At 40.6% G+C, this 24,334-nt stretch overlaps 1 protein-coding gene across 1 annotated transcript in view; it reads left to right on the forward strand.

The window, feature by feature from the left end:
• The window catches only part of LOC111969188 (protein kinase C-binding protein NELL1-like), a 460,771-nt gene that overhangs the window by 391,248 nt on the left and 45,189 nt on the right, over positions 1-24,334 (forward strand). Inside the window, exons 13-14 of the mRNA XM_070445292.1 lie at positions 715-840; positions 20,416-20,538. Coding sequence (XP_070301393.1) covers positions 715-840; positions 20,416-20,538 — 249 coding nt within the window. The remainder of the gene's footprint in view (positions 1-714; positions 841-20,415; positions 20,539-24,334) is intronic.

The raw sequence follows: 24,334 nt of genomic DNA on the forward strand, positions 1-24,334 counted from the left end.
TTAGGGCTCTGGTCTAAAGTAGTGCACTATAAAGGGAAGAGGGTGTCATTTGGGACGCTTCCCTTTCTCTCCCAGGGATGGAATTCCACTTCTTTTTTTACGTTTTTTGTATTTTTATTGAACAGTCATAGAGGGATAGTCTGTAAAATAAGAGGTGGAGTGTCAAAAGGTAGTGGGACAGATTTGAACCCACGTCAATACAGGTACATGTGGCCTGGGGTCTGTGGCACTAACCACTAGACCAGGGTTTCCTAAACACTGTCGTGGCATTTCTCCTGGGTGCACATTTTGTTTTTTGCCGTAGCACTACACAGCTGATTCAAATAATCCAGGCTTGATGGTGAGTTGATTATTTGAATCAGCCATGTAGTGCTAGGCAAAAACCAAAACGTGCACTCAGGGGGGACCCTAAGTCAGAGTTTGGGAAACCCTGCACTAGACCACCCATGGCACAGCGCTTCATTTCGGCCATAAAGCTCTGTGTGTGTTCCCTCAGATTATTGACAAGTCCTGTGCCGGAGTCTGGTATAGTGGTACTGTAGTGCTGCAGGCTCCAAACCACACATACCCACTGGTGACAGAGTTCTATATTCCTCCTTGTCCCCTACTCTCTGTCCCCCTCTRTACCCTCCAACGGTCACTACCCACTAAACAATATATATATATACACAAATATATATTGACAATTCCTCTGTATGGGTTCTCCTCTCTCAGATATCGATGAGTGTGCTGTTCAGAGGAACTACTGCCAGGCTAACACGGCGTGTGTGAATGTCCCCGGCAGCCATCGCTGTGACTGTCTACCTGCCTTCATCAGAGTGGATGACTACTCCTGCACAGGTAGGTCAAATATGCATACACAAACACTTTGAACATGTGGGTAGGCCAACACAAGCACGCACACACATACCCACACAAACACTTCCTGTTTTTCCATACCACCTCGTACATAACTTCCTGAGAATTATTGGTCATTTTGAGATTTCAAGGTTGGCAAGTATTGTGTCTTGGTAAACAGAGTGCACTCACTAAACTACAGAACAGGGCAAGTACAATGTTTCTCAGAGGAGTGCTGATTTAGGATCAGTTTAGACTTRTAGATCACAAGGATTAAGATTACACGGACCCGGCGGGCTGAACCTTTATCAACATTCTGAGAAGCTTGACACACAGAGTTTTATAGTTTTACTCAGTGCTGGCTGAGAGAAGCAACACATTGCAGCTCATGGCGACTTGAGCATCCTTCTCTCTCTGCCTCTCAGAAAACCGTGAGTGATTGTGAGAGCCATATCCTTCTCTCTCTGCCTCTCAGAAAACCTTGAGTGATTGTGAGAGCCATTTGACCCCAGGTAGATCTGTGTACTCTGGAGCCACACACACTCTCCTTCAGCTGGAGAGGGATCAGGAGCGCGGCTCCACACTGTAGTCAAGCTGGGTTCAGGACGTGGCTACACACTGCAGTTAAACTTGGGCTGTCAGGTCAAGAGATTTCAAGAAACCATTTTAAAAAGGTGGGAAAGACACGAGAGGAAGGGGGGGGGGCTTTTATCATAAGGCTGCTGAGTGTTGGAGATACAGTGCTTGTATCAGATAAACTAGAAAATTAAGTTTAAGGCACAATCCTGATTTTGAAAAACAGCTAAATGGAAGCCCCCACACCACTTGGTTTGCTGTACATCTGAGGAATGGGGCTGGAGAAARGTAATCTSTATAAATGAGATSGACCGAGCTATAGATGCAAGGATTGACAGTCTYTGAGGTGAAYCCATATTTTAAGGCTYTACTTTGTTTCCATTTCACAGATTGGGCCTTTGAAGTATGGACATGTGTACACCTACTGTCTGTTGACATTGGCTMGGACTCTTCATCTGARTCAAACAAGCCAAGCTTGTGTTTACTTCCGATACTCTCTGATTTAGTGAAATCAAACACATTCCTCTGGGCATGCAATGCCTCCAATTYGGTTTTGTTGTGGTGGATTATTCTATGTCTGCATGTCAAATGGCACCCTATTCCCTACGGTATGTAGTGCACTACTTTAGACCAGGGACCAAAGGGCTCTGGTCAAAAGTAGTGCACTAGAGAATAAGGTAACCATTTGGAATACAGCCTATGCAGATAGTGGTGTGCAGATTATCAACAGAATAGCTCATCAGCAACAGTGTTTTCGAGGCTGTAATAACGCAAAGACCAACTGATTACCACCATTGATTTGTCTTATTTTATATTGGAAAATCACTCGTATTTTGGGAAATTCACATTTCCAAATGGCCCCACATCCTCTGTCATTTCCTACATTCAGCATGTCAGAATGTTAGCCAATTCTGCTAGGGAAAGGAGGAATGTTAAGATGTGGAAGTTATTTGTTTCAGGGTACAAGGAATTTGACCTCGGAGAGAGTTTTCTTTTAATTTCCTGTCCATTAAGTTTGTTAAACCACATGAACAGAAAATGACACGTCACTCTCTCCGACGTCAAATTCAATGTACTCTGAAACAAATAGCTTCCCCAGTATGTTAGCAACTTATGCTAGGGACAGGAGGAATGATATGCTGGATGTAGGAAATGACAGAGGTGGTGCCATTTGGAAATGTGAATTTCCKAAAATATTAGTGATTTTCCAGTCAGACAATTCAATGGCGGTAATCGGACAAATCAATGGCGGTAACTAGTCGCTCTTTGCATTATTACAGCCTTGGAAAAATAGCACCTTATTCCCTAGTACACTACTTTTTTGACCAGGGCCCTATAGGGCACTACATATTGTATGGGTGCATGCCAGTTGGCATGCACCCATAGAATAATCCCCAGATGGCACCCTATTCCCTTAGGGACATTCAGTTGAAGCCGGAAGTTTACGTACACTTAGGCTGAAGTCATAAAAAATTATTTTTCATCCACTCCACAAATGTCTTGTTAACAAACTATAGTTTTGGGAAGTAGGTTAGGACATTTACTTTGCACTTGACACAAGTCATTTTGCCAAGAATTGTTTACAGACAGATTTGGGTCAAAAGTTTCCATACACTAAGTTGACTGTGCCTTTAAACAGCTTGGAAAATTCCAGAAAATTATGCCATAGCTTTTGAAGCTTCTGATAGGCTAATGGACAGCATTTGAGTCAATTGGAAGTGTACCTGTGGATGTATTTCAAGGCCTACCTTCAAACTCAGTGCCTCTTTGCTTGACATCATGCGAAAATCAAAAGAAATCAGCCAAGACCTCAGAAAAACAATCTGGTTCATCCCTGGGAGCAATTTCTAAACGCCTGAAGGTACCACGTTCATCTGTTCAAGCAATTAATACGAACAACAAAAAGGACCTTGGTGAAGATGCTGGAAGAAACAGGTAGAATAGTATCTATATCCACAGTAAAATGAGTCCTATATCGACATAACCTGAAAGGCAGCTCAACAAGGAAGAAGCCACCATAAAAAAAGCCAGACTACGGTTTGCAACTGCACATGGACGTTCATCTGTTCAAGCAATATGCAACTGCAATGGGACAAAGATCGTACTTTTTGGAGAAATGTCCCTGGTCTGATGAAACAAAAATAGAACTGTTTGGCCATAATAACCATCGTTATGTTTGGGGAGCTTGCAAGCCGTAGAACACCATCCCAACCATGAAGCCGGGGTGGCAGCATCATGTTGTGGGGGTGCTTTGCTGCAGGAAGGACTGCAGCACTTCACAAAATAGATTGCATCATGAGGAAAGAAATGTATATGAATATATTGAAGCAACATCAGTCAGGAAGTTAAAGCTTGGTCGCAAATGTGTCTTTCAAATGGACAATGACCCCAAGCGTACTTCCAAAGTTGTGGCAAAATGGCTTAAGGACAGCAAAGTCAAGGTATTGGAGTGGCCATCACAAAGCCCTTACCTCAATCTTATAGAAATTTTGGGGCAGAACTGAAAAAGCGTGTGCGAGCAAGGAGGCCTACAAACCTGACTCAGTTACACCAGCTCTGTCAGGAAGAATGGCCCAAATTCCCCCAACTTATTGTGGGAAGCTTGTGGAAGGCTACCCGAAACGTTTGACCCAATTAAAGGCAATGCTACCAAATACTAATTGCGTGTATGTAAACTTCAGACTCACTAGGAATATGATGAAAGAAAGAAAAGCTGACATAAATTGTTCTCTCTACTATTATTCTTAAATTTCACATTCTTAATTAAAATAAAGTCGTGATCCTAACTGACCTAAAACAGGGATTTTTTACTGGGATTAAATGTCAGGAATTGTGAAAAACTGAGTTTAAATCTATTTGGCTAAAGTGTGTGTAAACTTCCGACTTCAACTGTACTTCTTATTTTAAAAAGGGAGACATTGAGTTATGCCTAATATGGCAATTAACCTTTTCACATGTACCAACAAATGGGTGGGATCATTCTACAGTGGTCCTTGCAGCATACGCTCAAACCGGTCTGATAAGAATGCATATTTAGAACATCCAGTTTCGATTGATGCATTTGAGCTGGCCACACTGTTTTTTTTCCGAAGAAACATCTTGCACAAACACAGTCCTTACAAAGTTATGTCCTGAATGTGAGCAGTTTATTTTTCGATGCAACGTTCAGACATTTACAAAAGAGCTACAGCATAACACAATCKTCCAAACTGGAAAATGTAGGCTACATTTGTCCTAGCGCTAACTGAGGAAAGATTGACATAACACAAGCSGTCATATTTAGATAACTCTCGGCTGACAGAAACCACAAAATGAGTTAGCTAATAGCAATTACGATGTATAATTCAGGAGATCTGTGGTAGCTGGAAGGCRYCCAGCCATTTCACCCCTCCTGGCCCTGCTGTTTGCTTTGATGAGTCCCAGTCTGGAGTGSAAAGCAGAGTGCTTCAAGCTGGGGGGRGTCCTGCTACAGACAKTCCCCTACACCTCACTGCACTGCATTTTCCCTGTGAAGTCCCTCAAACTGCTGTTCAAGGTAGTCGCACACGGAGGCACTGCAAAGTTTGCCTGTCTGGCATCAGGAGAAGGAAGCACAGGAGGTTGACAAAGTACATGTGTTCAGCTTGTCTTGCCTTTCACCATGCTTTGAGGAGTACCATATGCTCAAGCACTATTGAGCACATCTGCAGCAATTACTGACTGACTGACTTGGCAGGTGACTTCACCGGTGACCTGCCATAATACTATGCCTTTAGAGGTGGAAATGCAGTTGTTGTTCAATTACTGCATGGATATGGGTTATGCATATTCATAAGTTGTCAGTCTTTTCTCGCAGTTTTTTTTTCCTCTAGTGAAACACGTTTTTGTTGCTGTTGTTCAACCACCACTTCACGAAAATAGACTACTATTCCATATAGGCCTATGTGTTTTCATGCTGTGTTTTCATCCAGTAAAACTGTTGAGTGTACTGTTGAGAGCTMTTTTCAATCTTCAGCTATAAAGATGTTCAGTTCCAGTAATGATTTTGGCAAATAATGTTCAATGCTGTTTGTGTGTGTGGTTTCTGAAAGTACAGAATAAAATGTGACACACCACCTGGATTCGGATTATGTAGCAACATTTAAAAAAATTTTTTTTTTACATTGGATAAAAGTAGAGACTCAGAGTGTAACGACGTTCGTCTGAGGAAGAAAGAGTAGACCAAAGCGCAGCGTGGTACGTGTTCATGATGTTTACTATCACCTGAACACTGAAACAAAAAACAAAAGCGGAACAAAACGTAACAGTTCTGTCAGGTACTCATACYAAACAGAAAACAACTACCCACAAACACAGGTGGGAAAAGGCTACCTAAGTATGGTTCTCAATCAGAGYCAACGATAGACAGCTGCCTCTGATTGAGAACCACACCCGGCCAAACACATAGAAATAGACAACATAGAACAAAACATAGAATGKCCACCCCAACTCACGCCCTGACCAACRYAAACAGAGGCATAAAAAGGATCTCTAAGGTCAGGGCGTGACACAGAMCTACAAAATGGTATATCATACCRTYTGTTTGAGGWAACAATTGGAAAGTAATTCTGCTTTGAAAGTTGAACAACTTGTAAACTCACTTTTAAGAAAARCGTCTTTCAATGTGTTGGTACTACTATTGGAGAGCCCTWCTTTGTCTACACCCATTCAGCATTGTTCACACCCTCTTAAGCCTTTGCCTCACCCGTCTCTTTAGGGTTGATCCAACCGTTCTSTACTAACTTGCCAGCTACTTACAGACATCTAAGAGGGAGAGAGAACAGCTCTGTGGTTRCGCGTTCAGAGCGCACACTGGACGCTCTGGCCAATAWGTAGGGTTGTTCCAAAAGCTCTGACCTCACAACTACAGTCAAGAACCCAAGCTAACTGGCTAATATTGGCTAGCTACTTCCAGACACATAATGAGGGAACACCCTACTCTGACCATTTTACTGACCCTTGCAGAGCTGGTTGGGCTTTTTTCATGTTATCCAGACACCGGACATATTCAACGGGTGTTGAGGGTTCAAACATTAATTTGTTATTCTGCGCTCTGGCACACTAAGATGAGTCTGAATGTGGCACACATTTTGGAACAGTGAGCGCATTCTGACATCACATGCATAAAAAAAACATGCTGGGGCGACCTTTAGAGATATTTGGAAGTCACATGAAAAGGTTCAAATTATTTTTCCAAAATGAATTATTGTTACCCAATTTGGGTAATTTCGACAACCCAGCGCTTGGTCAATATTGGTCAAACACAGCATTGGGTTAATTCAACCCAGTGGGGTTGGGTTGTGCTTCTAACCCCGCGCCTTGGGTTGAGCACTTGACCCGGCTGCTTTTGAAGCACATATCCAGTGCCCCAAGCAATGTACTTTTCTCCAATGCTTGTCCACTAATGACTGTAAACACCTGTGAGCAGTCCCCAAGAGCTAACACAAATGGCTAGGGTCTGGTTAGAGTCCACCTGGCGCAAGTACTCAACCATGTTGGTCCAAACATGGTTGAATATGAGGACTTGTGCAAAGGATGGAGGTACACTGACAATGCTATCACACACAATTTATTTTGTATACTACATAGCCCTTTACACATCAATATAAACATGTTTGATGCCTACATCTTCCATTCATTTGGGGCTGGGGCTCATAGGTTCATTCACACAACAATGTATTGGAGTGTGCAGTTATGAATAACAGATTTTGGAATGCTGTTCCTTTCATTCAAGGTTTACAAATGCTATCATCTAATTTCCCCATCAGTCATCCTATGCCTATCAACTATTTAAACTTACAGGCTGCAAGTCAATGAAYGACATTCTGGTCTCTTCGAAGGTGGGTCGGAATGTCTTCATACCAATCGTGTAGACTGGTGTTGGGAGGACCATTGGCAGAAATTTTAAAGCGATGTCACCTTTTGTATCTGGAGAGAAGAATGTTTAGTGAATAACTTGATTGTTTCAGGCAAAAAATGTATGAGCATCTGAGGCACCTCTAGCAGGGTTTTTCAAACTATACCTGCACTTCGAATAGAAGAACTTGGCCTGCTTTTCTCGGCTGGCAGACCAAAGGTTTTTGTCCTTTATGACCGCAATCCAGTTCTCAATGAGTTTCCCCAAGCAGTCCGAGTTTAAAATAGAGACGTCCTGAGCAATCTGTAGTAAAGCAGACAAACAATTACTTTTCCATTGCAGTTAATCATTAGTCTGGCTAACACTTAACTATCGAATTCCTCTTTGATGTTGTCAGCACAATGGGTCAATAATAAAGGGGGCTGTGCTTTTACTGGTTGGATCTCATCTGTCTTTCTTACTCAAACACCCACATGCACAGCCACACTCAGCACCCAAGTGCCGCCCCCTTCTACTTCAATGGGAGGTCTCAACCCTTCAAGGGAAAAAAACTTTTGAAAGAACCAATCAAACCCTGTTGCACAATTTAGATGCAAATATTGAATTAAAACGAACAGCCTTCTTTCCAGACCAGTGTGGTCATAGCCTACACTGTMCTGTGAGTCATGTAGGTCACATCAGCCAGGCTAGATAATAAAACATTTAACCCACCATGCCTGGAGTGTCCAGATACTAGATTGTCTTGGCCCCATTCTGTCTGGTCCACTGAGCTGTCTGGATCGCGGTCTCCGCAAAAGTCCTTATAACAATCAGTTTTCAAAATACACAAGTCTTTCAACATACATCTGGCAAGACCCGGCTACTGCTCAAGCTTGGTGTGTCGCTTGCTGTGTCCACAGTCCTATGTGTTCACGTGTGTCCCAAGGACCTCCATTCGCGTGTAAAAAAGGTGGCGTTTACAGAATACTGACTGCATGTAAGGCTTTTATGCTTTTCTTTAACTTCAGGCTATAGTCGAGTTGTCTGAAAGCAAGAGCGTTTCCTGGTCCATCTCTTCTGCTGCAAGATGGTAAAAGGGAAACCTAATCAGTTGCACAACTGAATGCATTAAACTGAAATGTGTCTTCCGCACCCCTCTGAATCAGTGAGGTGCGGGGGGCTGCATTAAATCGACATCCACATCTTCAGCTTCCGGGTAGAAGTTGTTGATGGGGGTTAACTGCCTTACTCAAGAGAAAAACAGCAGATTTTTTCCACCAGACATTTCGTCTGCTTTTAGTGAACGCGCTTCGTGACTTTGGATTTGTTTACCAAACGCGGTAACAAAAGTAGCTATTTGGACATAAATGATGGACATTACCGAACAAAACAAAAATGTATTGTGGAAATGGGAGTCCTGGGAGTGCATTCAGACGAAGATCAGCAAAGGTAAGTGAAGATTTATAATGCTATTTCTGACTTTTGTTGACTCCACAATTTGGTGGGTAACTGTAAGGCTTGCTTTTGTGGCTGAACGCTGTTCTCAGATTATTGAATATTGTGCTTTTGCTGTAAAGCTTTTTTGAAATCTGACACAGCGGTTGCATTAAGAACAAGTGTATCTTTAATTCTATGTAAAACATGTATCTTTCATCAAAGTTTATGATGAGTATTTCTGTTATTTGATGTGGCTCTCTGCAATTTCTCCGGATATGGAGGCATTTCTGAACCATGGCACCAATGTAAACTGAGGTTTTCGGATATAAATATGAACTTTATCGAACAAAACATATGTATTGTGTATCATGAAGTCCTATGAGTGTCATCTGATGAAGATCATCAAAGGTTAGTGATTCATTTTTTCTCTATTTCTGCTTTCTGTGACTCCTGTCTCTCTGAGGGAGAGGTTGGTGTCCTGGCACCACATGGCCAGGTCTCTAACCTCCTCCCTATAGGCTGTCTTGTGAACAGGGAGTACAGGAGAGGACTGAGCATGCACCCCTGAGGGGCTGATACCTACCCTTACGACCTGGGGGCGGCCCGACAGGATGTCCAGAATGCAGTTGCAGAGGGAGTCCCAGGGTCCTTAGCTTATTGATGAGCTTTGAGGGCACTATGSTGTTGAATGCTGAGCTGTAGTCAATGAATAGCATTCTCACATAGGTGTTCCTATGTGAATTCTATCATCACATGTATTTCTTAGTTAGGTTGGCTGTATCACAACCGTRCGTGATTGGTTGCAATTTCAGTTTAATCCAACAGAAAAGACAGAACAAATAATACAACAAATATTGTGGTTAAACTCAAATATACTAATTGATAAAAAACAACTTTACGATTTGGAACCTTTACCATGTGGAAGGGGGAAAAGTTTTATTATTATTATTATTATTAACCCTGTTTTTCGCAAGCGTGGCAGGCCTTGATTTCTGCAAACAACGTTTCTAGGATGGGCTATTATATGTTGGTCATATTGGTCATGGATCCCAAGTGGCGCAGTGGTCTAACGCACTGCATCTCAGTGTAACAGGCATCACTACAGTTCCTGTTTCCAGGCTGTATCACATCCGACCGTGATTTGGAGTCCAAAAGGGCGGTGCACATTTGGCCCAGCGTCATCCGGGTTAGGGGAGATTTTGGCTGGCCGGGATGCCCTTCTTTCCCTCTAAAAACAGAAATAAATGTTTTGGCCATTTCAAATATTATTTAGGCTTTATTCAGATTACAATCGCTCKCTTTCATTTTTTGAAAACGAAATAATCTACAAAATATCGTTATATATTATCAAGTTGATGACACAGTCATATAGCCCTTACACCTACATAAAGCTGAGTGACTCACTCATTCATGGCTTTGGATCAAAATAAATAAGTACCAACATTCTTTCTGATGGTCTTTAACAAAGAAATGTTTTGGTTATCCTGACCTGGACAACATGTACAGTATTATAATAGCCCCCCGAGTGTCGCAGTGGTCTAAGACACTGCATCACAGTGCAAAATGCGGTGCTACAGATGCAGGTTTGATATCTGTGCCGGCCACCACCGGGAGACCCGTATGTAATTATTGGCGGTCACGTCATTGAAAAAAATATTTTCCGATATGCTGTAGGCATTCCGTAGGCGATATGAGTCTCACTAATGTTGTGTAATGCGCTGTTAAAAGTGGTGTATTTATTTATTTAAAGAGCATATTGAAGTGMATTTGAAGCAATAGCCTACCCACTGTGGTCAACTATTTTAGCACCGTTTAGCGCTGCTCTGAGACAAGCATGGGGACTGGTCTTGAAAAATCAATGAGATTTTTATTTTCACTGAATCTCCATTTGGGAGATTTGGGAGACTACAATTATACAATTAGGGTGTTGAAATGTTATGATCTTAGTACTGTAGCCTACTCCCGACCGTCACGTTGTACAGCGCCATATTTTCTGTTCCATCCTAACAGAAACCCTGAGGGTTTTTCATTTTTCTTGAAATAGAAACACCATAATATTAATAAAATTYATTAAGCAAAATGTCTTAAAATCAGTCCCATGTACAATGTTCTTACAAAAAAAGGTTTCAAATTCTCTAGTGCAGCCACTATTGAAGGCTTCTGAAAGATGCCTTCAGGTGGTCAAACTAGCATTAACGGTAACAGTGGCTGACACTTAAAACTTCTTAGGGGGCAGTACTCGGAAGATTGGATGAATGAGGTGCCCAAAGTAGGATATGCATATAATTGGAAGCATTGGATAGAAAACACTCTGAAGTTTCTAAAACTGTTAAAATAATGTCTGTGAGTATAACAGAACTGATATGGCAGGTGAAAACCCAAGGACAATCCATCCAGGAAATGGGATTTTTTTTTATGTGAGTGGTTTTTCATTGAAAGCCTATTGACTATATAAGGATTTACGGCCCAGAGTGCAGTTCCTATGGCTTCCACTAGATGTCAACAGTCTTTAGACATGGTTTCAGGCTTGTTTTCTGAAAAACGACGAAGAAAAATACCTTTTGGTAAGTGGTCTAAGTGGTCTTTGTGCGTGTGACTGTGGGCGTGCGCTTCGTTCTTGTTCCTTCCTATTGAATACGCTATTGACCGGGTGAAATATTATCGATTATTTAGATAATTGACAACCTGACGATTAATCATAAACATCGTTTGACATGTTTCGATTAACTTTACCGGTACTATTAGGATGTATTCGTCTGCATGTTTTGACCACCTTTGAGCCAGTGGATTACTGAACAAAACACTCCAACAAAACAGAGTTTTTGGGATATAAAGAGGGACTTTATCGAACAAAACGGCCATTTATTGTGTAGCTGGGACCCTTTGGAATGCCAAAAGAGGAAGATCTTCAAAGGTAATGATTTATTTTATCGCTATTTCTGACTTTCGTGACGCCTCTTCTTGGTTGGAAAATGTTTGTATGCTTTTGTATGCGGGCGCTGTCCTCAGATAATATCATGTATGCTTTCGCCGTAAAGCCTTTTTGAAATCTGACAAAGTGGCTGGATTAACAAGTTAATCTTTTAACCGATGTATAACACTTGTATTTTCATGAATGTTTATTATTACTATTTTTGTAATTTGAATTTGGTGCTTTGCAATTTCACAGAATGTTGTCAAGGTGGGACGCTAATGAGCCCAAAGAAGTTAACCAATCTATCTAGTTAGCTGCCTACCGAAGTTGTCCGGTAAGGGTCTATCTTAATAATAAATTAAACTTCCTAAAAAAATAAAATGTATTAGCTAAATGATGCCAACAGTGGTTCATCCTTTAAATAACGTGCCATAGAATTCTGCAGCACCATGCAAGCTGTGCTGCAGTACGCTGCAACTTTTGACCTTTCTGGCGCAGGGGTCCCGCTAGCAACCCACCTCGACGACATCCGGTAAAATTGCAGAGCGCCAAATTCAAAATACAGAAAACGTAATATTAACCCTTTCATGCGTGAGTTCCAAATATATCTAACGGTCGCCCCAGCGTGAGTTTTTTTATGCACATGATGTTAGAACGTTCTCTCCATTCCAGAATGTGATTGTTACGTAACAGTACATTTAATCCTTGCTGCCCTCAAACCAAAGCACGCAGCCTGTTTATATTTATAGGCTGTTTTCAACTTGTCAATTTTTAATTATTTTCTGACAAGTTCTTTATTTTCTAATAACAGTTTGAATTGAGGTGTGTTCCGCCTCATTCATTCACATAAAAGTAGTAATTTTTACTTTTGTGGACCAATACATTTTTGGGACATTTCTGACTGGACAAAATTCCCCAAACACTTCTCAATTGTTTGTGCAGTTGAAGTCTGCAGACATTTGCTCATCTGCCGTCCTGCATACACGTGTCCATATTTTCCGTATGTTGCCTGCATCGCAATCAAAGTCGTTTTCGTTACCAATAGTAACTTTGGAAATATGTGCGTTTCTATCAAAGTAAGTGCCTTATTACGTTATAATAGTTTATGCATGTCGTGTTATGTCGTTTCTACTGTAGCATAGTGTTTTTGTGTATATTCCTTATAACCGCGGACACGCGATGTAACGTTACTCATTTCATAACATTTATGGTGTTATACTCATTGCTTAGGTAGCTAGCTACATTCTTCTATTAGCTCTGGAAAACAATGCTAATTGCGTCAGGGAAGTATTAGCATTTGTTGTATTTTGAAGCTACCCTGGCCTTATGACTCCCAAGTGGCACAGCGTCTCTGTGCTAGAGGTGTCACTACAGACACCCATCTTCAAATCCAGACTGCGTTTCTATCAAAGTAAGTGCCTTATTACGTTATAATAGTTTATGTGTGTCGTGTTATACCGTTTCTACTGTAGCTCACTGTGTGTATGGAGCATAATATATTTGTGTATATTCCTTATAACCAAGGACACACGAGGTAACGTTTCTCATGTTACTCACCTTTTATGGTGTTATATTCAATCGTGCTTATGTAGCTAGTTACATTCTTCTATTAGCTCTGTAAATCAATGCTAAATGCGTCAGAAGTATTGGCATGTTGTATTTTGAAGCTAACCTGGAAAAATTGAAAAGTATCTTATACCACTTGGTTGTTTTCTGAGTGCATTCCACAAAGCTGTTTATCATGTCGGCCTTATCCACTGCRRRCATTTTGAGGTAATAGTCAAGCACGCAGTCTGGTTTGATGTTTCTTTGTCTGGTTTGTTTCTCTCTCCCGTCAGGGGGTCCACCTTCCCTGTGGCCGACATGGTTGCTGTATGGACAGTGGAGAGGACATGGACGTCTCGTTTGTCATGCCACTTTACTGCCAGCTGTTGACATTCTTGTTTTGTATAACGGGTCATTTAGGATGGCAGTAGCGTTGTTGAAGAAATGCAGTCATAGCAGCAGTACTAGGAAGCAGTCTTGGGAAAAGAGGGTGGCAAAGAAGGGAGTTGCAAACATAGGATCTCTGCTCCAGTATTATCTTAGGGAGTTCTTCTTTACTATCCCCATGAGAAGGACTGTCACTAGGAATGTATACATTTCACTAATTGTGGTTGTCCCCCCCCCACTCCTGGCTCTCTCTTATCCTGTAGCTCCAAGGCATAGCAATTGTCTCTACTATATCTCCCACCAGCTCCTCTGTCAGAAACAACTTGAAGCACTCTGCCTCAGATGGAAATGGCAAGGGGCGTTGCACTCCAGACTGGGACTCATCAACACAAACAGCAGGACCAGGAGGGGTGAAATGGCTGGCAGTCTTCCAGCTACCACAGAACTCCTGTACTTTATCCACTATCGGTCTGCCTCCATCATCACCAGCATCTTCAAAGGGAACTGGGACTTTGTCAGTGGACAAGGGGCCCTCAGATAAGGGGTCCTCTGTCACTGTCAGAATCTGATTGCTGACTTTCAGACTCAYACTCATTGTCAGAATTGTTTTAAATCTCCAGAATTTCCACACTTCTGAGTTGTCTCCTTTTGAAAGACATTGCTAATGCTACAGCTTAGCTCATTAGCTACATACATAAACAACACTCAATGGCTCAGAGTGGGAGTGAGAGCTTACGCGATTGACTGCCTGCACGTGCCATTTCTATCAATAAATCACTATCAGAAAATATTTTGTGGTATTATTGATATATTTACTATTTTATTCACGTTTTTCAATTACCAGTGATAAATCATGCAATCCGATTTTTGCATAGATTGTAATGGGCACATAGTATGTGTGTAAAATAATGTTTTGAAGGTTGTACTGATTATGATGAGCTAAGCTAATTCCAGCTATGTGTGTGGAGCCATGTTTGTTGACATGCATTGCATTCTGGGTTTCACTTGATCGTTTGTCGGACCAAAGATGCTATAACAAAATGAGGTGAGTAAGGGTCCACTCATTTTTTGAGAACTTCAGGAAGTGAATGTGGGATGTGAACGATGGTAGACAACACACCCCTTCAACATGCATTCTATAAACAGACCAAACTCATCTTGTTTTCTCTTATCTTTGGTTTCTGTGAGGAAAAAAAGCCTTGCTGCGTGCTGAAACTAATGGTTGGATTACTTCCGATTTTTAGAAAGTGTTTTACTGAATTATTTTGATCAACGGTGAGCTCACCTGTGATGTGATTAATTATACATAGTAATTGCTATTAGCTAATGTATGTAGCTAAATGTAGCCTACATTTTCCGGTTAGAATGATTGTGTTATGCTATAGATACTTCTGTGAATATCTAAACATTGCATCCAAAAATAAACTGCTCACATTCTGGACATAACTTTATAAGGACTGTATTTGTGTAAATCATTTCTGAAAAAAGTGTGGCCAGCTCATATGCTTATTGTTACGTCATTCAAAACTGGCCGTTCTAAATGAGTGTTCTAATCACACGGGTGTGATCGTACGCTTCAGGGACCACTATAGAACGATCACACCCGTGTGATGGTACGTGTGAAAGGGTTAAAGACTGTTGGAAAAGCATTCCAGGTGAAGCTGGTTGAGAGAATGCCAAGTGTGTGCAAATATGTCATCAAGGCGAAGGGTGGCTACTTTGAAGAATCTAAAATAGATTTTGATTTGTTTATCACTTTTTTGGTTACTACATGATTCCATATGTGTTATTTCAAAGTTTTGATTCCACAATGTAGAAAATAGTAAAATAAAGAAAAACCCTTGAATGAGTAGGTGTGTCCAAACTTTTGACTGGTACTGTATATCTCACTAGGTCAGTATTTTTAAGCCTCCATATATCCAATAGTTCCAATATATCAATGACATTTTTGCATTTGGGGGATAGTTTGTATCTTGACATATTTAAAACCGTATTATAATCTCCCACCACAATAATAGAGTCTTGTATTGCTTATAAGCTGGATCAAATATTATATATACTTTCAAACAATAATAGAACAATAATATATTTTTTATCTTTGTTAATATTGCATGACGTATTTGCATTGCTATTGTCATCAACCAGAACTGGAAACGGAGTATGCTGGCCTGAGACCCAATTTATGTTTGTCCTCTCTAGTGGTAATCAGTTTTTGGTCAGTATCTCTGAGGCAATGCAAATCATTGTATTAAGTCCTGTTTTCCCTTTGATAGGACATTCTTGGCTTTCCAATGATACCACATATGTTATCTTCATGATCTCTCTAAGGCTTTTGATACAGTTGATCATGTAATACAGAGGCAGAGATTGTCGATCATAGGTAATTCGTAACATGCAGTTGCATGGTTTGCTAACTATCTGTTTGATAGAACTCAGTGCACTCAATTTGATGGGCTCATGTCTATTAAATTGTCTGTCTGTAATGGTGTGCCCCAGGGCTGTGTACTTGGTCCCCTCTTATTCACTATTTATATAAATAATTTGGACATAAATGTGCAAAATGCGCAACTTCACTTTTATGCTGATGATTCTGTTATTTATTGTTGTGCCTCGTCTCTCACAAAAGCTTTCCAGAACTTGCAAACTACTTTTTATACAGTTCAACATACCTTATGTCAATTGAAGCTTATCCTCAATACTGACAAAACTAAATTAATGGTGTTTTCTAAAGCAAGATATAGACCTCTGAACCTTTCACCTATTACTACCTGTCAGGGCAATGAGATTGAGACTGTAACCTCATACACATATCTTGGCATTTTAATTGATGACGGCCTCTCTTTTAAATTGCATTTTCAACAATTTACAAAAAGATTTAAGGTGAAGTTGGGATTTTATTTTAGGAATAAGGCCTGTTTTTCTTTTGAAGCCAGAAAGAGTATAGAGGAGATCTGCATGGAGGAATGGGCCAAAATACCAGCAACAGTGTGTGAAAACCTTGTGAAGACTTACAGAAAACGTTTGACCTCTGTCATTGCCAACAAAGGGTATATAACAAAGTATTMAGATAAACTTTTGTTATTGACCAAATACTTATTTTCCACCATAATTTGCAAATAAATTCATTAAAAATCCTACAATGTGATTTTCTGGATTTTGTTTTCTCATTTTGTCTGTCATAGTTGAAGTGTACCTATGATGAAAATTACAGGCCTCTCTCATCTTTTTAAGTGGGAGAACTTGCACAATTGGTGGCTGACTAAATACTTTTTTGCCCCACTGTACATTTATGCCTATACTTGACTATGGGGATATTTTACCATAGAGCATTGAGATTTATTTTTAATTGCAAAACTCTTATGCACAACTGCACTTTATATACCAGGGTTTGCTGGCCTTCTCTAGTCAATCGTAGGCTCTTTTTATACTTGATTTACAAAGCCATTTGGGGTTTACTACCATTTTATTTGGGCATTTTTATTGTTGAGAAATGTGGTGGGTACTCTCTTCGTTTGCAGGCCTTTATCCTGCTAACTGTTCCAAATGATCAAACTGAATTTGGTTAAAGGGCTTTTATGTACTCATTGGCTTGGAACGCCTTACAAAATACTTTTAAACTGGAAGAACTTGTCCCAATGTGTGGTTTTAAATCATTGATGAATGATTTTTAGGCTGATTCCCTGACCTGTCAATGTTTTTAATTTGCTGCTTTATAATTGTGTTARACTCTTGTGAATTCTATGTTTTTTTACTAGATTACCTGTAGTTTTTCATGTTCTCTGTCTGTAATTGTGTGATGACTTGTTGCTGCCTGTCTTGGCCAGGACGCTCTTGAAAAAGAGATTTCAAATCTCAATGAGCCCTTCCTGGTTAAATAAAGGTTAAATACATTTAACTAAATAAATGTACAAAAAATGGCTGCCATCACAATAAGCACAATATATGAACATTTGAAAAGTGTCTGTAATTATGAATTATTATTTTTGTGAGTTTGATATTCAAAATGTTTTTAGTAAGTGACCATCGAATAGTTTAAGTGAGTTGTCAGGACTGTGTAATAATTCTTTCACATTAAATAAGAGTTTATCAAGAAATGTCTTCTGTAGTGGATGCCGCAACTATGTAATATTTATATCTTGATTACAACTACAGAGGACAATTTTGCACTTACAATCAAATATAAATAAAAAATCCCCACCCCAAAAATTATTGGTAACATTTCATTTTTTTCGGATCTCAGGAGGAAAGGATTTTTTTACGTTTATTTCACTTCATTAACTCAAAATAATGTCGCCGAAGCGGCCATGACTTTTCACTGTGCAAGAGGTTGTATCTATGTCGGTTGGTGATACTGATTTAGACACGTCCTTGCACTTTGAAAGCAACGCTGATGTAGAGGTGAGTGAAGTAAGTAAACAGCAGATATATGTTTGGTGTTGTGGATGTTTGATTTTGTGAAACTTGGGGAATAGCTCTCAGATTAGCCAGTCCTGTCATGATCAGCTGGGGAGAAGTGTTTAGCTTTACATGCTMACCACAACGCTCGCATCGCGTGCGTTGTGGTCAATCATTGCACCCACCCTGCTCGCGTGCCTCAGCGAGTGTCTGCATGGCCAGGCGCTAAAATAGAAACAGGTTCTATTTGTGWAGCTCAACGCGCTGCAAGTCCGGCCTCTCCCATCTCCACATTGGTTTTTAGGAGCATATACCCACGTGGGTGATTGAAAGATGAACGGACGTCCACAATCCAGTCGGTTGTCGTAATGCACCATAAAATWGTTTGCCAACCGCCATATAAAGTCCAAAGAAGTGAAAAAGAAGCCTGAGGAAGGAGAGATGAATTCGGTTTATGGTTTTATATGTGGATTAATTGTCGGAGTAGAGGATCTTATGCATTACAGGTAAAATAACAACCCAATGTTTATATCCCAGGACAAATTAGCTAGCAACAGCAAGCTAGCTAGCTAAATTGCCAAAAATGTTTAATGCTTTTCGACCTGTCCACAAATTAATATAATTGGTTCAGAGTTGGTTTTGATACTTCAACCGGTGAGTCCTGACCGTGTCTGGTGTGGGGGTACAAAATCACCATGCGCACGATGGCGGTTTGGTCAGCATGTTAGGCCCCTCAGCTAACTAGTTGAGTGTTTTGTCTTGTTTCTACTGAAGTAARTCATATGGAAATGACCCAAGCTGTTTGCTTTAGCTAGATAGCTAACTACCTATCTAACTGTCAGGTTTGTCTCAGGCTAGCTAGAATAGTTGTGTGGCTGTAACATTAAATGTGTGCTGCGCTCYCGAAACGTCAAGTTTTCCCTTTCAGTACCTAACATTAGCCATACAGACAACCATTTAACTGGCCARGAATTACAGATTAAAGTAATGTGTGTTTATTTGTTGGACTTAGGTTATGGTTTGTCATGTTTCCTATTATTTGACAGCTTGCTTAGCTGTCGTGTTATGCTAGAAGCCAGTGCCGTGGAGCTCAAATTATATTGACTTGCAGTAATATCTGTTTACATAGCCAGCTAAGAAGTTGATTTTTTGTTCCTGTTTCTACCAGTGCTATTCATTTGGAAACTGTCCCATCTTTGTAACTAATCAGCTAACATTATCTAACTCTGTCGATGTCTATCAGGCAAGAAAGGGTGAGTTGAGCAACACTGTGCTTTGCTTGCAATGCTGCAATCAGTCCAACAAACACACAATGAGAAACAATCTGTCCACTAAGGATTTTATAAAAATCAGTTTGATTGATGATCAATTGATTGAATGCAAGTGCTGTGTAGCTTTATGATGATACTGTATATATGTGTGTGTGTGTGTGTGTGGGTTGTGTTCGGTGTGTGTGTGTGTGTGTGTGTGTGTGTGTGTGTGTGTGTGTGTGTGTGTGTGTGTGTGTGTGTGTGTGTGTTGTGTGGTGTTGTGTGCTATAAAGCGAAGACGTGTCGTAACTGTAACACAATTTATTATGGAAACCCCTGAGAGGTGATTATTACAGAGTAGGTGTATGGCTGAGAAAAAGAAAGAGAGGAAGGGAGAGTGAGAGTGTGTGTGTGTAAGTGAAAGAGAGACAGAGTGAGAGTTAGAGATGCTGTGAGGGATAGAGATGTGGCGCAAGGAGGAAGAGGAAGGAGGTGTGGGGAGAGAGGAAGAGGAGGGAGAGGAGAGTGGAGGGAGAGGAACATAGAGAGGAGGAGAAAGAGCAAGAGGAAGAGCACACTGGAGAGTCCGTCTGCCCCAAGTCTCACCATTCACAGAGACCGCAAGGCAAAGCAACATACAAATTGAAAAAATCTAACTCATGCAACACACTGCACTTACCGGAGCCTAGTCCGGCAGATGAGAATTGCCTCCCATTGAATTGAATGAACTTCCACCGGAACGCATACAGTTTACCACGGTTTACCACAGCATAAGATCAAGTGTGTGGCGAAGTTTGAATCGTTAACTGCATTCAATATGTCTTTTGGCTGTGTTTGTGTTACACAACCTGTCATGGATAACCAGAAGTAGGTGAGTAAATGAGATGCTGTTTTTTTGCAGCGATGAGTGGCTACAGATGGTGGTTGATCATACACTGCCTGTGGTGCAAACCCACTCCCTATTCCGTGAGGCTGATTGCTCAGACCAGCCCCTCGGTACAGCAGCTCAGATATAAAGTACACTGTTGAATGAACACATGTGACGTTGACCCTTCAGGATGGATGGACGCGCACACTCGGCATGCAAACACAGACACAAACAAACACAAACATGCATTCATGATACAAATACACTCTCACACAGCCAAGTAGTCTATACGCTCACAGACAGACAGACAGACACTACCACACAGTCTGACCCTGCTGCATCTCTCCCTCAGAACATGACGAGTGTGCAAGTGGGCAGAGCTCCTGTGACGACAATGCCATCTGCACCAACACCATCAGAGGCCACCTGTGCACCTGTAAGCCTGGCTACGTAGGGAACGGCTCCATCTGCACAGGTAAGACCTCACCCTCCATGCCTCTCTACCTCTTACACTTCTCTCTAACCCTGTTGAGCTCCATCGGCACCKCTACCCCCTACTCTGGACATCCACAGCCCTCTCCCTTTTTCCTCTTCTTTCTTCATCTGCAGAGGAAACGTCTTCACCTCCTTGCCCTTTTCTAACCCTCTACACCAGGGGTGTCAAACTAATTTTGCCCAGCAGGCCGGATTCAGTCTTCGACCGAGGTTCAGAGGGCCACACTTAAAATGTAACACATATAGTATCATGTAGTAACCAAAAAGTGTTAAACAAATCAAAATACATTTTATATTTCAGATTCTTCAAAGTAGTGTCATGACGTTGCTATCGTTAATGTGATGACATGCTATTTATTGAATAATTAACTATGTTTATTATTACATAATTAAATGAATCATGTAACAATTAACTCAGTAACCTGGGGCACCATGGGAATAGTTTGTTTAAGATGGAAAGAAATTACACAAATGTACTTTTAACATGGCACACCTGTTAATTGAAATACATTCCAGGTGACTACCTCTTGAAGCTGATTGAGAGAATGCCAAGATGGTGCGAAGCTGTCATCAAGGCAAAGTGATGCTACTTTGAAGAATCTCAAATCTCAAATATATTTTGATTTGTTGTTGTTGCTTTCTACATGATTCCATATGTGTTATTTCATAGTTATCATGTCTTCACTACTATTCTACAATGTAGAAAATAGTAACAATAAAAAAAAAAACTTGAATGAGTAAGTGTGTCCAAACTTTTGACTGGTACTGTATATATATATATGTACAGTCGTGGCCAAAAGTGTTGAGAATGACACAAATATTAATTTCCACAAAGTTTGCTGCTTCAGTGTCTTTATATATTTTAGTCAGATTTTACTATGGAATAGTGAAGTATAATTACAAGCATTTCATAAGTGTCAAAGGCTTTTAATGACAATTACATGAAGTTGATGCAAAGAGTCAATATATGCAGTGTTGACCCTTCTTTTTCAAGACCGCTGCAATCCGACCTGGCATGCTGTCAATTTACTTCTGGGCCACATCCTGACTGATGGCAGGCCATTCTTGCATAATCAATGCTTGGTGTTTGTCAGAATTTGTGGGCTTTTGTTTGTCCACCCGCCTCTTGAGGCTTGACCACAAACAATCAGAAAGGGGAATCATCAGAGAAAATGACTTTACCCCAGTCCTCAGCAGTCCAATCCCTGTACCTTTTGCAGAATATCAGTCTGTCCCTGATGTTTTTCCTGGAGATAAGTGGCTTCTTTGCTGCCCTTCTTGACACCAGGCCATCTTCCAAAAGTCTTCACCTCACTGTGCGTGCAGATGCACTCACACNAAGTGTTAAACAAATCAAAATACATTTTATATTTCAGATTCTTCAAAGTAGTGTCATGACGTTGCTATCGTTAATGTGATGACATGCTATTTATTGAATAATTAACTATGTTTATTATTACATAATTAAATGAATCATGTAACAATTAACTCAGTAACCTGGGGCACCATGGGAATAGTTTGTTTAAGATGGAAAGAAATTACACAAATGTACTTTTAACATGGCACACCTGTTAATTGAAATACATTCCAGGTGACTACCTCTTGAAGCTGATTGAGAGAATGCCAAGATGGTGCGAAGCTGTCATCAAGGCAAAGTGATGCTACTTTGAAGAATCTCAAATCTCAAATATATTTTGATTTGTTGTTGTTGCTTTCTACATGATTCCATATGTGTTATTTCATAGTTATCATGTCTTCACTACTATTCTACAATGTAGAAAATAGTAACAATAAAAAAAAAAACTTGAATGAGTAAGTGTGTCCAAACTTTTGACTGGTACTGTATATATATATATGTACAGTCGTGGCCAAAAGTGTTGAGAATGACACAAATATTAATTTCCACAAAGTTTGCTGCTTCAGTGTCTTTATATATTTTAGTCAGATTTTACTATGGAATAGTGAAGTATAATTACAAGCATTTCATAAGTGTCAAAGGCTTTTAATGACAATTACATGAAGTTGATGCAAAGAGTCAATATATGCAGTGTTGACCCTTCTTTTTCAAGACCGCTGCAATCCGACCTGGCATGCTGTCAATTTACTTCTGGGCCACATCCTGACTGATGGCAGGCCATTCTTGCATAATCAATGCTTGGTGTTTGTCAGAATTTGTGGGCTTTTGTTTGTCCACCCGCCTCTTGAGGCTTGACCACAAACAATCAGAAAGGGGAATCATCAGAGAAAATGACTTTACCCCAGTCCTCAGCAGTCCAATCCCTGTACCTTTTGCAGAATATCAGTCTGTCCCTGATGTTTTTCCTGGAGATAAGTGGCTTCTTTGCTGCCCTTCTTGACACCAGGCCATCTTCCAAAAGTCTTCACCTCACTGTGCGTGCAGATGCACTCACACTTGCCTGCTGCCATTCCTGAGCAAGCTCTGTACTGGTGCTGCCCCGATTCTGCAACTGAATCAACTTTAAGAGACGGTCCTGGCGCTTGCTGGACTTTCTTGGGTGCCCTGAAGCCTTCTTCACAACAATTTAACCGCTCTCCTTGAAGTTCTTGATGATCCGATAAATGGTTGATTTAGGTGAAATCTTACTGGCAGCAATATCCTTGCCTGTGAAGCCGTTTTTGTGCAAAGCAATGATGATGGCGCGTGTTTCCTTGCAGGTAACCATGGTTGACAGAGGAAGAACAATTATTCCAAGCACGACCCTCCTTTTGAAGCTTCCAGTCTGTTATTCGAACTCAATCAGCATGACAGAGTGATCTCCAGCCTTGTCCTCGTCAACACTCACACCTGTGTTAACGAGAAAATCACTGACATGATGTCAGCTGGTCCTTTTGTGGCAGGGCTGAAATGCAGTGGAAATGTTTTTGGGGGATTCAGTTCATTTGCATGACAAAGAGGGACTTTGCAAGTAATTGAAATTCATCTGATCACTCTTCATAACATTCTGGAGTATATGCAAATTGTCATTATACAAACTGAGGCAGCAGACTTTCTGAAAATGTATATTTGTGTCATTCTCAACTTTTGGCCACGACTGTATATGTGATTGGATGTATAGACATTATGGACAGTATGTGGATAGAATATGTAGTATATGTACATACACATGGAACACTGGTCACTTTAATAATGTTTACATACTGTTTTACCCATTTCATATGTATATACTGTATTCTAGAGAAGGCCATCCTAGTCAACGATTATTGTGCATATACTATGTATTATACAATAATATTTGAATAGGATGGCCTAATCTAGAATACAGAATATACATGTGAAATGGGAAAAACAGCATGTAAACTTTATAAAAGTGACCAATGTCCCATTATTTAAGGGACCAGTGTTCCATGCGTATGTACATAGGGCAGCAGCATCTAAGGCTAGTGACAGTGACTAAGTTCAGAGCAGTGGACTGGGAGGAGGCCGGCTAGTGATAGCTATTTAACAGTCTAATGACCTTGAGATAGAAGCTGTTTTTCAGTGTCTCGGTCCCAGCTTTGATTCACAAGGAACTGACCTCGCCTCATCCAATCAAGTTGTAGAAACATCTCAAACATTTCGGGGCGGCAGGTAGACTAGTGGTGAGAGTGTTGGGCCAGTAACTGGAAGGTTGCTGGATCGAATCCCAGAGCTCGATCCAGGTAAATATCTGTCATTCTGCCTCTGAACAAGGCAGTTAACCCACTTTTCCCTGGTAGGCTGTCATTGTAAATAAGAATTTGTTCTTAACTGACTTGCCTAGTTAAATACATTTTAA

This window comes from Salvelinus sp. IW2-2015, linkage group LG10, assembly GCF_002910315.2.
Source record: "Salvelinus sp. IW2-2015 linkage group LG10, ASM291031v2, whole genome shotgun sequence".
In the NCBI taxonomy this organism is placed as follows: domain Eukaryota; kingdom Metazoa; phylum Chordata; class Actinopteri; order Salmoniformes; family Salmonidae; genus Salvelinus; species Salvelinus sp. IW2-2015.